The sequence below is a fragment of the Antechinus flavipes genome, chromosome 1, assembly GCF_016432865.1.
Source record: "Antechinus flavipes isolate AdamAnt ecotype Samford, QLD, Australia chromosome 1, AdamAnt_v2, whole genome shotgun sequence".
NCBI lineage: Eukaryota > Metazoa > Chordata > Mammalia > Dasyuromorphia > Dasyuridae > Antechinus > Antechinus flavipes.
In genome coordinates, this window is record NC_067398.1 from 545995618 (window position 1) to 546011611 (window position 15994).

At 32.5% G+C, this 15994-nt stretch overlaps 1 protein-coding gene across 1 annotated transcript in view; it reads left to right on the plus strand.

Annotated features, from left to right (window-relative positions):
* Positions 1 to 15994, plus strand: part of NUP153 (nucleoporin 153) — a 71981-nt gene that overhangs the window by 32077 nt on the left and 23910 nt on the right. Inside the window, exons 6-14 of the mRNA XM_051970641.1 lie at positions 1719 to 1835; positions 1981 to 2025; positions 2109 to 2162; positions 4432 to 4578; positions 9410 to 9462; positions 9984 to 10107; positions 14448 to 14585; positions 15357 to 15455; positions 15599 to 15686. Of these exons, the coding sequence (XP_051826601.1) occupies positions 1719 to 1835; positions 1981 to 2025; positions 2109 to 2162; positions 4432 to 4578; positions 9410 to 9462; positions 9984 to 10107; positions 14448 to 14585; positions 15357 to 15455; positions 15599 to 15686 (865 nt within the window). The remainder of the gene's footprint in view (positions 1 to 1718; positions 1836 to 1980; positions 2026 to 2108; positions 2163 to 4431; positions 4579 to 9409; positions 9463 to 9983; positions 10108 to 14447; positions 14586 to 15356; positions 15456 to 15598; positions 15687 to 15994) is intronic.

Consider the following 15994-nt stretch of genomic DNA (forward strand, 5'->3'; position numbering starts at 1 on the left):
TTCCTCTCTTGTATCACTTCAGGACAATTTAATTGAATTTATTTAATTATTTCTTGTATTATTGTGTGTTGTGTTGTGTTTTTTTTTTTTTTTTTTTTAATTTTTTTTGGTCATAGCTTTCAGGTAGTCCATTTATTCCCTTGTTTACTTGGTCTGTTCAGGAAATGGATCTGTAATCTATTCAGATCTATTATTTTTCTTATAAGATGTTTCATATTCTCCTATTTTTTTCATTCTTTATATTTTACATTCTCTTATAACTTTATTGGTTTCCCCTTGCCCAATTCTAATTTTCTTCTTTGAGACTCTGGATCTCCTTTTTTAGTTGGTTGACTTTTTTTAAATAACCTTTTTTTCTTGGATTGATGTTTCCTGGCGCGTGCCCTCCCTTCCCCCCCTCCAGTTTCTCTCATTTGATTTTAAAGTCTTTTTTGAGTTCTGTGAATTCTTTTTAGGCAGGTAATCATTTGTTACTCATTGGTGTCAGGGAGGCTTTTTACTTCAGTATCCTTCTCTGAAGATGAACCCTAGTCTTCCCTATTCCTATAGAAACTTTCTATGGTTGGGCTCTTTTTCCTTTGCTTACTCATTTTTTTTTTTTTTTTTTAAATAAGAACTTATTTGTGTAATCACTTTTATTCCTGGGGTGAGAAGAATTGTGCCTCTGGCTTCACTTCAGCTCTTCCCTCTCATCTGGAATACAAAACCAAAAACTCCACCCTCTTGCAAGTGCCCATAGCCAGCAGTGTCCCTACCCCACTGTTTCTGCACTCACCAGGCAGGCAGTAGTTGCCTCTTGACCAGGACAGAATTTCAGCAGCACAGCTGGCTCTGGCATTCCTTGTCATCTGATGTTGCCTCAGTCTTCTTGGACTCAGACCCCCAATCCCCATACTGTGGGTGAGGTGAAAGTTCCTGTCTTTTGGCCTGAGGCTACTAGTTAGCCCAGGGTTCCCTACTTGTGCGCCATCAGAACTAGCCTGGAGATATTAAAACTTCAAACAGACCAAACCTTCATCCTAGGGTCTTTGTCCCAGATGGACCTCTGTTCTACTCCAAGTCTTAGTTGTTTTTCCACCCGTTTGCATTCACACAAATATTTTGGTGTTTGTGGGGAAAATCTGGAGAACTTAGAATTTTCTGATCTCTCATTTTCCCAGAAGTCTTGCTGCCTTCAACATATTCTATGATCCAGTATACCTGGATCATGTATATGATATTCCATATTTCTTCATGATAACTCCATCTTTCAATTCTTAGCCTTTTAACGGCAGTCCCCCTATCTGGCATGTTCTCTCTTGTTCCCTTCCTGGATTCCTCCAAGATTCATTTCAAACTTAACTTTTACAGGAGACTTTTCCCTTTTATCTACTCTATATATCTTGTACATATAAATATCTATGCACACACATATGCCATACATTGATGTATTATCTTCCCCATTTAAATATGAACTTCTTGAAGACAAGGACCAAGATATTTTTGCCTGTTTTTCTGGTATGGTATTTCCTGTACTTATCTTAGTAAGAGTTTAATGCTTGTTTTTGTGTGTCTGTGTGCATGTGAGGGCATACAAAATCTTTTTTTTTTTTTTTTTTTTTTTTGAGTCCTTATTTTACTTTGGGTACATTTCACTTTTAGTTTTAATCATTTACTTTTCATAAAATATGTGCTCTGAATTTTGCCTTCCTCCAAATGACACAGGATTTTCTTCACAGGCACCAGTTAGAAGACAGATGAAAGCCAAACAAATTAATTCACAATCTTATGGAGTAACTAGTTCAACAGCCCGACGTATATTACAGTCTTTGGAGAAGATGTCAAGCCCTCTAGCGGTAAATAATTTCTCTCTTATTCAAATGCAAGGATGTAGGTATAGTTGGTTTTTTGGTTTTGTTTTTTTTTTTTTTTTTTTTTTTTTGATGAAAATGTCTGAACTTTTTTGGGAAAACATTGTCTGTCTTCAACATTGTTTAACAGGATGCAAAACGGATCCCATCTGCTTTTTCTTCTCCACTATCTTCTGTAAGTTGAGTTGACCCCAAATTATTTTTATTTAGCAAGAAATTGAGGGATTTCCTGTACTTAATAGTTTCTTTTTTTTTCAGCCCCTGGATAGGAGTGGGTTAGACATCACAGATATTCAGGCTAAACGGAAAAAGGTAAGACTTTTTTTTTTTTTTAAGCAGTGGCTACTAATAGTTATGCAAAATTAAGTTTTATTACTTTAAATTACTAAAAAGAATTTTTTTAAACATGATCTATTTCTGTGAATTCTAACCATGTAATAAGTTTCTTTGAAATCCATTAAAGATTACTTTATATATCCCTTTGAAAAATCATCTGCCATCATTTGTTTTTGTAAGGCTGACATAACCACAGATTGAACATAAAGTATATTTTCACTTTGTTTATTGTAATAAATTCTGTTAATTATGTAATACGGTGTCATGACACAGGCAAATTTTAGAAAGTAGGCAGTCAAAGCAAAAGAAGGAACCCTTATTCCTCTGTTAAAAAGCCTTATATAAGTTAGGAAGGATTGATTGCAAGGACCACTAGCTACCAAGATCCTTTAAAAACAATTCTAAATAGTAATACTTCATTGACAGATAATTGGATGATACCATCGGGTTGTTGATGTACTATTTTTTAACAACCAGCCAATATATGGTATTCTTTCTTTCTTCCCCATGACATTAGTATTTATTTAAATTAAATTTGTGGGTACAAACAACTGGGTGTTATAGGTTTTTTCCCACATTTAATACAATGCTTGACACATAGGTATTTACTTATTAATAAGTTGTTTATTCAGTGACTGCTGCCTGTGTTAGAGGTACAATGAAAAGAACATTAAATTTGGAGTTAGAAAACCTGGGCTCAAAGATTACCTCTGTGAAAATTATTTAATGTCAATTTTTTCTTTTAAAATAATTTTTTTTAGTTTTTCAATTAACAGGCAAATTTTTCCTCTCACTTTTTTTTTCTTTTGAATGAGAAAGTTGTGTTAAATGATCTTTATGAGTCATCTTATATGGAATAAAATTTAGTTTCTTGTGATAGAGTTGGCCCTCAAAAAATTTTAGCAGCTATCTGGAACTTAACCCAAGAGATACTGTGAGAAACTCTTGCTTCAAATTGAACAAAGAGTGAAATAATTTGTATGATGAACTATCTGCTGAAATTTTACCAAGTTATGAAGACTGTCTTCAATAAAATTTTTTTGTGGGCACAATAGCTGATGGTACAAGATGAGTCCAATTACATTCTTGAAGTTTGCTGTTTCATGATTTGTCAGACATAAATAGTGTAAAGTAGTGGTGTCAGACTTAAATAGAAATGGGTCCACTAAATAATTCTCTGTGGACTGCATAGCGTCTCAGAAAACCACACATTAACATTGTTATTTGTTTTATTTTATTAAATATTTCACAATGACATTTTTATGTGGTTTGGAATTGGGCTGCACTCAGACATGTGGTGGGCAGTGGGTTTTGATACCTCTGGTAGAGAGTATCACGTTGAATTAGTTACACTTGTGATGAGGAGTTTGCCAAGATGATACTCTGAAAACTATTGCTGTTTACAGCTGTTGTTGAGTGAAAGAAGTCTATTCATAATGTTGTAGTGTTTGGACAGCAACAGAAGTTCTTGACTGCGGTAATCTTAAATCAACACAGTGTTTTTCTGTCCTTTGATATTGCAAATAGTGTTAACAGAACACTTGTGTACTTCAGATAAAGCTTGTTTATGTGTTGCTAACAGTAGGTTTCTTATTCTTTATGTTAAAATAATAATCATACTTGTACTTTTTATATTCTAATTATGGTTTGAATTTACTAATGAGAAATCCTTTCAGTTAGAGAAGTTGATTGCCTCTTTGTTTTCACTATCTAGTTTGCATTATGGGTCTTAACCTAGAACACCTATAAAGTTTTATGGAGAATAAATATACATTTATCTGAACATAGATGAAGTAAAAGTCAATTTGACATGTATAACATAAGAAATTAAATCTAGTTGTGAGAATTATAAAAATTCTTTAATTTGCCTGAAGTAATGACTTACTCTGAATCTAGTTAGTCTAGCTATAATTGTACCTGTTTGGAGCATGTAGGAAGCGAATCATTAAACGTAATAGTTAATTGCCCCACATTTAGAATCTTAGCCTTCAGATTATGAATTAGTACTCATCTTAATTGTTATCAGTGTTCTTCAGTATTCTTTATTGTTGATTTTTGTCTGTGATAAAATATTTTTAGAAATCATACTATACTATATTGATTTTGTGTGTGTGTGTGTGTGTGTGTGTGTGTGTGTGTAGTTCTTGTTTACCTTCACGTTGTTAGTAAGTTGTTTGTAAATGAATAAAATTGATCCAAAGTAAGTGAAAGTTAGTTTTACTTTTGATTTCTGTTTCCTTTTAAGATGGAATCCCACTGTCCTCCTGTTCAAAGACTCATGACCCCAAAGCCAATTTCTATAGCAACCAGTCGGTCAGTGTATTTTAAACCATCTTTAACTCCATCTGCTGAAACAAGAAAGACTAATCAGAGAATAGATAAAAAGCACAATGTAAGTATACTCTATACTTTTGTTTGTCTCCAGTTGTATTTTTGTCATTATGGAGAATTTGAGTGTTTAATTATTATAAAGATTATAATAAGTATAAATACTGTACTAATTGATATTTAGTTAGGTCCATTTTCATTCAAATGCATATCAATATATATTATACTTGTAGTTGAAATGAAATGCTATACTTTATCTGAGCTCTTTATAAGAAGACTTTTCTTGGAATTATATTATTATGGACTCATTGGTGCAATAGAAAAAACATTGGATTCAGGATTGAGACTAGGCTTTGAAACTTGTCTCTGCCATTTAATATTTTCATGATCTTAGGTTAATCAATGTTTTCTTACCTGTTAAAAAATGAGTTGAAAATTTTTTAAGCCCCCTTTCATTTTGTATATATATAATCTTATGATTCTAATACAAATTTAAACTGAAATTATGCATAGCTTTGTAATGTTCTCATTAAGATTCTGCTATCTTTTCTTAACTTTCATCCTTTTAAAGCACAAATTAAGAATTATGAAATACATGAAAATTTTATCTTAATAAATAAGTACCAAGAAAATCTAGGTTCAAATCATTTGTCTTAAATGATCTCAACCAGTCATTTAAAACCATGGTGCTTTGGGCCCGTGGTGTGAAATTCAGGTTGAAATAGGGGTAATATATAGCAAAGGTTGGTCCTCTGCTATAGACTAGGACTTCTTAAACTTTTTCCTCTCACAGCCTTTTCATCCAAGAAATTTTTACATGACCTGAGTATATAGGTGTAAAAAATAGATGTACAAATCAAACATTTACTGATAATAAATCATAAGTTGCAACTCCCTCATTCAGGTACAAAAGCTCATATGGGAGCATGAATCACAGTTTAAGAAGCTGATCTTTAGGCAACTCTTATTTAAGACTGTTAAAAGCTGACCTCCATTGGTAGAACAATTACCTTACCCAGATGTTCCCTATCCCATTGAAATCATAGCTCCCATCCTGTTATTGTTGGCGAGTCATTTCAGTCCTGTCAAAATCTTAGGGAACTTGTTTGGACTTTTCTTAGCAGAGATAGAAAAGATGTTTGCTATTTCCTTCTCTAGCTTCTGGATGAGGAAACTGAAGCAAATATGGTTAAGTGGTTTGCCTAGGGTCACATAGCTAGTAAGTGTCTGAGATTACATTTGAACTTAAGTCTTCCTGACTCCAGGCTTGGCATTATCCATTGCTGTCCACTATCCATGTAGCTGCCCTTTAATCCTTATGCCTTACCACCAATTCAAGGCACTTGTATACATTGGCATCACTGAAAGTTTTTAATGTGATTGTGACTACTTTTAACTTTTGAGATAGTTGGCCCAAATAAAATAGAAAGATGTTTGAGTAAATAGGAAAAATAAAATTGCCAATTCTGTTTTTATTTTTTTGTTGCTCCTTAAATTTCATAATTGGCTAATTGAGTATCTGTTATTTTAATGAAAAACTCTTTAGTAGTGAATTCATAATGTCTGTACAACTTTTCATCCAAGAAATTTACTGGATAGCTGCATGACTACATTTGTATACTGCATCTTTAGTTTTGGTATATATGTTTGTATTCTTACATAATTGTTTGATATATTCTTAACTAAATTTTGTATGAAAGTATATCATCAGTTTGTAGTTAATATGACGTAATATGGTATTAAAATTTGTTTTTGCAAAGATTTAGCAGTATATTTTATTCTAATTAGAGCCATCTTAAGTTTATATAGCTCATGGAATCATAGAGTCATACATATAAAATTGGAAGAGCAACCACAGTCTATCCTTCCCCTCATTTTATATATATATACATACACACACACACACACACACACACACACACACACACACACACACACATATATATGTATATATATGGAAACTGAGAAGATTAACAGATAGTAAGTGGCAGAGCTTGGTTCTGATCCCAGATCTGTAGATTACAAATACATTGCTCACTATTTTACGCCAACTTTTCCTTTAAATAATGACTTTTTAAAAACTAGAGTTTATCATTGTTGTGGTATCTTCATGTTGGGCTATTATTTCAAATGTACTTGCTTTCTACTTAAAATGAAAAATTTCAAATATTTATATATCTATGTAGATGATGCAGGCTAAACAATAAGAGAGAAATATTTAATTTAAATTGGTGTTATGTCATCTGAGAAACTAATACTTGAAATAATCACAGTAAACATATTAAATTATCCAGTGTACTAAAAATGTACAAAATACTGATTTCCCCCATAAATCCTGAGCATTTTTATACATCACCAACAAAACCCAACAGCAAGAGATACAAAGAGAAATTCCATTCAGAATAACTGTTGATACCATAAAATATTTGGGAATCTATCTACCAAAGGAAAGTCAGGAATTATATGAGCAAAATTATAAAAAAGTCTCCACACAAATAAAGTCAGACTTAAATAATTGGAAAAATATTAAGTGCTCTTGGATCGGCCGAGCGAACATAATAAAGATGACAATACTCCCTAAACTAATCTATTTATTTCGTGCTATACCAATCAGACTTCCAAGAAAATATTTTAATGATCTAGAAAAAATAACAACAAAATTCATATGGAACAATAAAAAGTCGAGAATCTCAAGGGAATTAATGAAAAAAAAAATCAAATGAAGGTGGCCTAGCTGTACCTGATCTAAAATTATATTATAAAGCAGCAGTCACCAAAACCATTTGGTATTGGCTAAGAAATAGATTAGTTGATCAGTGGAAAAGGTTAGGTTCACAAGACAGAATAGTCAACTATAGCAATCTAGTGTTTGACAAACCCAAAGACCCTAACTTCTGGGATAAGAATTCATTATTTGATAAAAACTGCTGGGATAATTGGAAATGAGTATGGCAGAAATTTGGCATGGACCCACACTTAACACCATATACCAAGATAAGATCAAAATGGGTCCATGACCTAGGCATAAAGAACGAGATTATAAATAAATTAGGGGAACATAGGATAGTTTATCTCTCAGACTTGTGGAGGAGAAAGAAATTTGTGACCAAAGATGAACTAGAGACCATTACTGATCACAAAATAGAAAATTTTGATTACATCAAATTAAAAAGCCTTTGTACAAATAAAACTAATGCAAACAAGATTAGAAGGGAAGCAACAAACTGGGAAACATCTTCACAGTTAAAGGTTCTGATAAAGGCCTCATTTCCAAAATATATAGAGAACTGACTCAAATTTATAAGAAATCAAGCCATTCTCCAATTGATATATGGTCAAAGGATATGAACAGACAATTTTCAGAGGATGAAATTGAAACTATTACCACTCATATGAAAGAGTGTTCCAAGTCATTATTGATCAGAGAAATGCAAATTAAGACAACTCTGAGATACCACTATACACCTGTCAGATTGGCTAAGATGACAGGAAAAAATAATGATGAATGTTGGAGGGGATGCGGGAAAACTGGGACACTAATGCATTGTTGGTAGAGTTGTGAACGAATCCAACCATTCTGGAGGGAAATCTGGAATTATGCCCAAAAAGTTATCAAATTGTGCATGCCCTTTGATCCAGCAGTGTTTCTATTGGGCTTATATCCCAAAGAAATACTAAAGAAGGGAAAGGGACCTGTATGTGCCAAAATGTTTGTAGCAGCCCTATTTGTAGTGGCTAGAAACTGGAAAATGAATGGATGCCCATCAATTGGAGAATGGCTGGATGAATGTTATGGAATATTATTGTTCTGTAAGAAATGACCAGCAGGATGAATACAGAGAGGACTGGCGTGACTTACATAAACTGATGCTAAGTGAAATGAGCAGGACCAGGAGATCATTATACACTTCGACAACGATATTGTATGAGGACATATTTTGATGGAAGTGGATTTCTTTGACAAAGAGACCTAACTGAGTTTCAATTGATAAATGATGGACAGAAGCAGCTACACTCAAAGAAAGAACACTGGGAAATGAATGTGAACTATCTGCATTTCTGTTTTTCTTCCCGGGTTATTTATACCTTCTGAATCCAATTCTCCCTGTGTAACAAGAGAACTGTTCGGTTCTGCAAACGTATATTGTATCTAGGATATACTGCAACATATTTAACATATATAGGACTGCTTGCCATCTAGGGGAGGGGGTGGAGGGAGAGGAAAAATCGGAACAGAAACGAGTGCAAGGGATAATGTTGTAAAAAAATTACCCTGGCATGGATTCTTCAATATAAAGTAATTATTAAATAAAAATTTAAAAAACAAAACAAAACAAAACAAAAAATACTGATTTCAAGAAGATAGATTTTCTTATTTTTCCACAACAACTGGTTTAGCACTCTCTCTCTAAACTTGATTCTGGTGATGCTTTGCTTTCATTTTTAGTTAGCAAGGAAATAATTAAGGAATTTAGTTTTAAGTCTTATGGTACTTAATAGAATTTAGACCATGCTAAATAATTTCTTTCCAAATCATGTTGTAAAACAAAATTAATTTTAATAGTATTTTATTTTTCAAAATACATATAAAGATAATTTGCAAAATTCATTTTTGTAAAAATTTTGTGTTCCAAATTTTTATCTTTCCCTCCCTTACCTCCCCCTTCCCCAAGAAGTAGGCAATGTGATATAAGTTAAATATGTGCAATTCTAAAAGTAAATTTAAAAATGTTTTTGTGTATCTTGATAATCCATCTTTAGTCCTTAGCAATTATTAAAAAACATTCTAATAACTCTTAAACATAATTAGCTATTAAAATAAGGTATGGAAGTAACAATAGCTTTAACCAAATGCAATATAAACCAGTCCATCACTAACATATGTTTTGTTACAGATTGGGCATGAGAAAAATCTATCTCCAGGGCAAAAAGTAGAGCAACATGAGAGGTAAAATCATCCTAAGTTTCATGCAATATATCTGTGTCACTTATTTTATCAGGTCATTTGCTTAATTATATACATATTTTTTGCCTTTAAAAGGAATTTAAAAATCCCACACAACATTGCTAGTTCAGTGCTTTTCTAATTTATTGTCAATAATGGTTTATCTTTTTTTTTTTTTTTTTTTTTTTTTTTAATGTCCCAAATCACAGTTTGGAGTCAGATAACTTTTTCTAGACTGAAAAAAAATAGTTCCTATAATGAAAGATAAAATAAGATTCTATCACTGTGGCTTTTGCCCCACCTTGAAGAAAGTAATTCTTCATTACACTAACAAAAACTCAGCTTCTTTAGTAAATAAGTAGTTGGTACTATGAGATGAGGTTTGTTTTGTAACCAATATGTTTCAAAAATGATTAACTTTTTCTTTTTTATTATTACTCTTTAGTACTGATGACAACTAGTATAAAATTTATAAACAAGTTATGACTTAGTTTCTTAAAATTTTTATCTTCTTTTTGTGCTAGTGATTTTTCATACCCAAACTTCAGTACACCTGCCACCAATGGACTCTCTTCAGGAGTGGGTGGTGGTGGCAAGATGCGACGGGAAAGAACCCGTTTTGTGTCTAAACTTCCTGAGGATGAAGAGGTGGGACATCTCTCTTGCTCTCTCTCTTCTTTCCCCCCCTTTCCCTCCTTCTGTTCCTCCCATCTTTTTCATTTCTTTCTCTCACTCCTCACTCTGCCTCCCTCCATTCCCTTTCTCTCAAAATTCTTGGGAAAAGTGAAACATTTAATGATGTTACAATATTAAAATATCTGTTTTTATACCCTAGGAAATTTTTTTAATCTATTTGAAATTTGAGATAGTCTTAGTTAAATATTTTTCATGAGGATTTAATTTCTTCATAATCTGGGTAAAGAATGATTTGAAAATGCACAAGATGTTTTTAATGTAATGCTGTCACCATAGGAGGACTCTTAGGGCTTCCCTTGTCTTGACTTCTGACTTCATTCCACTGAAACTACTCTCTTAAAACAAAGTTAATAGTGATCTCTTATATTGCCTTTTCTCATTCTTCCTCCTTTTCAGCCTCTGTGTAGCTTTTTTTTTTAAACTGAGGCGTTTGGGGTTAAGTGACTTGCCCAAGGTCACACAGCTAGGAAGTGTTACATGTCTGAGACCAAATTTGAACTCAGGTCCTCCTGATTTCAGGGCTAGTGCTCTATCCACTGTGCCACCTAGCTGCCCTTCTCTGTAGCTTTTAAGAAAAATTGCAAATTTTCTTACTCTCTCTCACCTCTTCCCCATCCATTGAAAAGGCAGTCAGTATGGTACTTTTATATATAAAAAATGCATTTCCATATTAGCCATATCTGTTCCCCCCCCCAGAACCTCATAGTCTTAGAATAAAATGAAAAAAGAAATGCCTTAATCTGTTTGTTCTCTAGAAATAGCTAGCATTTTTCAACATGGGTTCTTTGGAATTCTCTTGGATTATTGTTACCAGAATAGTTAATTAAGTCTTTTACAGTTGATCATTGTTATCCTTTTGCTGTTACTGTGGTCCCCTGGTCTCTGGTTCTACTCACTTCATATATATTATTTTAAAGGTTTTTCTAAAACCAACTTGCTTATCATTTCTTAAAACATAATAGTATTTAATCAAAATCATGTGCCAGGTCTTTGACTGTTTATCACTTAAAGAATAGATTTTTTTTTCCCTGCTAAATTTGGCTCAATTCCCTATTTTTTTCTTGAGAAAATATTTGAGAAATGAGATCTTTATTAGAGAAACCTGCTTTAATCCCACCTTCACCCCAATTGTTGTTACCTTCTAGTTTTGGCTACATTGGTTTTGTTTGTGCAGAACTAATTTTATATAATCATAATTATCCATTTTATTTTTAGTTATCTTTATCTTTTGTTTGGTCATTTTTTTGCAGCCTTTGAAAGGTTTGATTACCCAATTTTCATATCCAACTACTTTTTAGGCATCTCAAACTGTATGTCCAATTGGTACCTTAAATTCAACATGTCTAAAACTAAACTCATTGTTTTTTCCCCCCTAAACCTTTCTCCCTCCTTCCTTCTGTGACTGTAAAGGTTAGTACCATTCTCCTAGTACCTCAGGCTGGCAATTTAAGTTTCAGCCTTGACTCTTCATTCTCTTCCTCCTCCTGCTCCCCCTCATTCCACTCCCAAATTCCCTCTATATCTAATCTGTTGCCAAGGTCTGTCAGTTTCACTTTTGCAACATCTCTGGAATATGTCCACTTTTATCCGCTAACCCTGCCATCACTCTGGTGCAAATCCCTTAGCATGCCAAACTCCTTGAAAGCAATGACTGTCTTGAATTTTTTTGGATCCCCAGCACTTAATGTAGTGCCTTAGCACATAGGAGGTAGTTGATGACTGTTTAATGATTTTCTGATATGATAGCCCTTCCAGATATTTGCAGAAAGCAATGTTTTTATTTAGCCATAAAGTATCAGAACTATAATTAATCTTTTAACTTATTAAAGATTTATATAACTAATATATGTTCAACTAATGTGTCTTAGAACTGCAAGTCCAGTGCCTTTTTTTTTTTTAAAACTACACCTGATCCTTTCAGTTGCTTCTTGTTTTGTTCAAATCTTTATACAACATGATTTCAAGTACCCATGCTGTTCTGGTTGTCATTATCTGTGGGTGTGGGTTTGATTTTATGTATTCGTCTTAGAAACTGAGTAGTTTTTCTAAATAAAAAAGAAGAGAAGGGGCAGCTAAGTGGCACAGTGGATAGAGTACCAGCCCTGAAGTCAGGAGGACCTGAGTTCAAATATGGCCTCAGACACTTAATACCTCCTGGCTATGTTAACCTGGGCAAGTCATTTAATCCCAATTGCCGAGGTGGGGATAGGGAATGGGAGAGAAAATTAATGCGAATGAGAGACAAGGAATCACTGAAAGCAGCAACACTAATATATTACCTGCCAAAGAAAGTCATGGCTAAAGCATGCCCAGATATTAAACAAATTTCAAAGCAAGGTGGCATGGCAAGAAAATTCTAGTGAGAGGCAAAATTCAAGAATTGATATTCATTCCCTTTCAATTATAAGGCCAGGAAAGAACATGAATTCAAATAGGCAAAAAAAGGGTTAGGTAACATTTTGAGAATGACGAAAAAGAGAAGGTTACTTAAGTTGAAAGTGGGGAAAAGAGTGAGAACAATGGTACAATTTAAACTAAGGGGAAAAAGCATGATATTATAGTATTATGATCTTAAAGTATGTGTACTCTGGAACTTTGAGAAAGAGTAAAGCTTTAAGTAAAATTACCTATCTGAATAATAAATTTTATAAGAAGACTATTAAAAAGGATTTTCTCTAGAAAAGAAAAATCACCAAACTGCTATGCAAAGTCTGGCTAAAAGGTAAATTATATCATATAGGAAACATAAGAATAATATTAATTGTACTTACTATAAAATAAGTTTGAACCTCAGATGCTTATTATCTTGTTTGTGACCCTGAGCAAGTCACTTAAAGTTTTTCTTTTTCAGTTTCCTCATCAAATAAATGGGAATAATAATAGTAACTCTTAGAGTTGGTGTGAAGATAAAATGATGTAATATTAAGTGCTTTGCAATCATTAAAACATTATGTAATTGTTTCTTTTTTATTATTCCCATTCAGTGTAACTATATGCAGAAAGATTAAGGTTAGAGTATTAGAATTAAAAAAATTCATCTAGTCCTTTCATTTTGTAGGTAAAGAAACTGATACTGAAAGATATTAGGTTACTTGTTATCTGGAATGTATAACCAGATTTCCCAAAATTTCAAACATAGGCTTCTTTCTCTTTAATATTCCATTTAGTGATCTCATTAGATCTCTAAATGCTAGTGAGCAGATATCTCTTAGATAGCCTACTTTGCATTGGTAGTACTGTCTTTTCATAATTCTTTATGATCTTCTCTTCCAGTCTGAACAGCACTCCTTTTATATCCATGTTTCTTCTAGCATTACTTAAAAATCCTTATTGGTTGTCCTTAGCATACATCACAAGCCTTAGTTCATTTTGGTCTGCAAGTTTCACATTCTTATAAGACCAGGGTGCTTTTTAGCATCATCAGTTGTTTAACCTTACTTCCGTCTTCTGTATGTACCTTTCAAAAATGTGAGTTATTTGATAAGTTACAAAGATAGATGTTTCAGACTCTTAAAATAGCTTTTGCTTTTTTTCCAATGTAGTATAGATGATAGAATACTGATTTTGAAGTCAGTGATGCTTCTAATTTCCAGCTCTAATAATTGTTAGCTGTGTAAACACACCTAAGTTTCTTAACCTACAATTTACTATCCATTTGTAAAATGGGAATAATACCAATAGACTTCACCTTTATGTATTTGTCATGATATTTAAATGAAATAGTGCATTTTTAAGACCTTTTGGAAATTTTAAAGTGCTGCATAAATGCTGGTTGTTATTCTTTATTTTGAAATTTGTCATCAAAAATTTGTTCTTATCCATCTTTTGAATAGGACTTTACTTTAAATAAAATGTAAGGTCAGGAGTTGGGCCAGTCTTTTTTAACAAACTTTTTTTAAATGAAATTTTCTAAGTTCTATTGTGAATAGAAGATTGTGCCTTATAGGTTTCTTTCTTTATCACAGACTAAGAGGGTTGTTTTTCTCTTGAAGTTCCTCTCATTTTTGCTAACATTTGATAATAGATTCTTTTTTTACTCTTGATTCATCCACCGGTCACCCACTTAACTGTTTCCTTGGATAAAGTAGATACCCTTTTAAAGTTATTTCCTCATGTATAAAATGGACATAATATTTGTTCAACTTCTCTCATAAGGTGGTAATAAAGATTAAATTTTAAACTCTATCTTGTTTTATAAAATGCTATCTAAAAATATTCATCCTATTTAAGATATAATATTAAGGAAAGAATAGTCTTACTATAAAATATAATTGAATTACGTATCATTTTAGGAAGTAGAAGCACCAGTACTACCAAAAATACCCCTGCCAATTACTACTACTGCATTGCCTGTCTTCAGTTTTTGCTCTTCTTTGAGTACCTCTTCCTATCTATCACCCATCAGTGCTACACAGTCATTGTCAAATAAGGTAAATTAAAAGAATTTTATTTCATAAAGCTTTTCTTTGTTGTAGGATAAATGCAATCTGATTTTCATTTTGAGGCTTTTGAAAGTTACATGTAGGTAGAAGGGTTGGGAACATGAAACTTTTTTATACTTTTTTTTAAATGGTGTTGTAAATTGGCAATTTTTCCCAAGAGAATAGGTATGGCCAGGCATTATGTCTCATTTGAGGATCACTAGATTTAGCTTCAAGGTGTTGAGTTTTTCAGCTACAGTAATAGTTGTGAACGATTTTATTAAAAGTATTCCTCTTGATGAAATAGTTTTCTTGGATGATTATATTGACAAGTTAAAGAAATATGATTGGGAGCCCTAAAAATGTTACTTCACTGTAAATTTATAGTCAGGAGGATGGATTAAAACAAACAAGTTATATTGTTTTAGATGCATAGTTCTAATAAAAATAGAAAAAGGAATAAGATTAACATAGAAAAATCCACTTGGAAGTAAAAAGCTTGCATATTGAGTTTAAATTGCTACTTTTTGGTTGAGTTTTGTTTCTCACAAGGATGTTATTTTCTTTCAATAAATGAATGCTCTGCTTCCAAAGAAAAATGTATTTTATTGTGGGATTTTCTATCAATGATCGTTTTACAGTTAGGATCATAGTGTAACATTTTTTAAGCGCTTAGAACTTATTTTGATACTTGAAGGATGTGACTAATTTTCAAATTCTCCTTAATTCTTTAAGTTTTGTAATTATTTTTTATGTGCCTCTTATACTTTGGAAAACTAGGTACAAGCAGCCTCTCCAAATAATGCTGGCAGTCCTGTATTCAGATTTTCATCTCCAATTGTAAAATCTACTGAGGCAGACATACTACCTCCTACATCTGTGAGTATAATTGATTTATTATATGCTCAGTCACAGAAATTCAAAAAGGTATATATGTAATCGTATTTTTTTTAAATCCCACCTACAATGTATTTTTCTAAGTTTCATATTTTGTTAAAGCCAGATAAAATATTTCTTTGCAGATTGGATTTACATTTAGTGTGCCTGTTGTGAAATCATCAGAAATTCCTGCCTCCAGTAATATTTCAGAATCAACAATAAGTAGTTCAGGTAAGAAAAAAAAAATTCATGAAATTATGAATACATTTATATCTTGTACCATTTACATTTTTTTCCCTGATTTTCAAAATATTTTAGAATATCTTGAGACAGGATATTTGTTCCATTAATAGTATTATTTTTTCCCCCAGCTTTGGTCTCTAACAAAATATTTATATAAAATCTTTATTTTTGTTTGGAGGTAACTTTGAGTTGTCATTGGCTTAATACAGAGTCTAAAATTTGGCAAGATCTGCTGATCTAGAAAGGTATTTTTTAAAAATGGGTCAGGTGATAGAGATCTTGTACTTGTTCTCCAA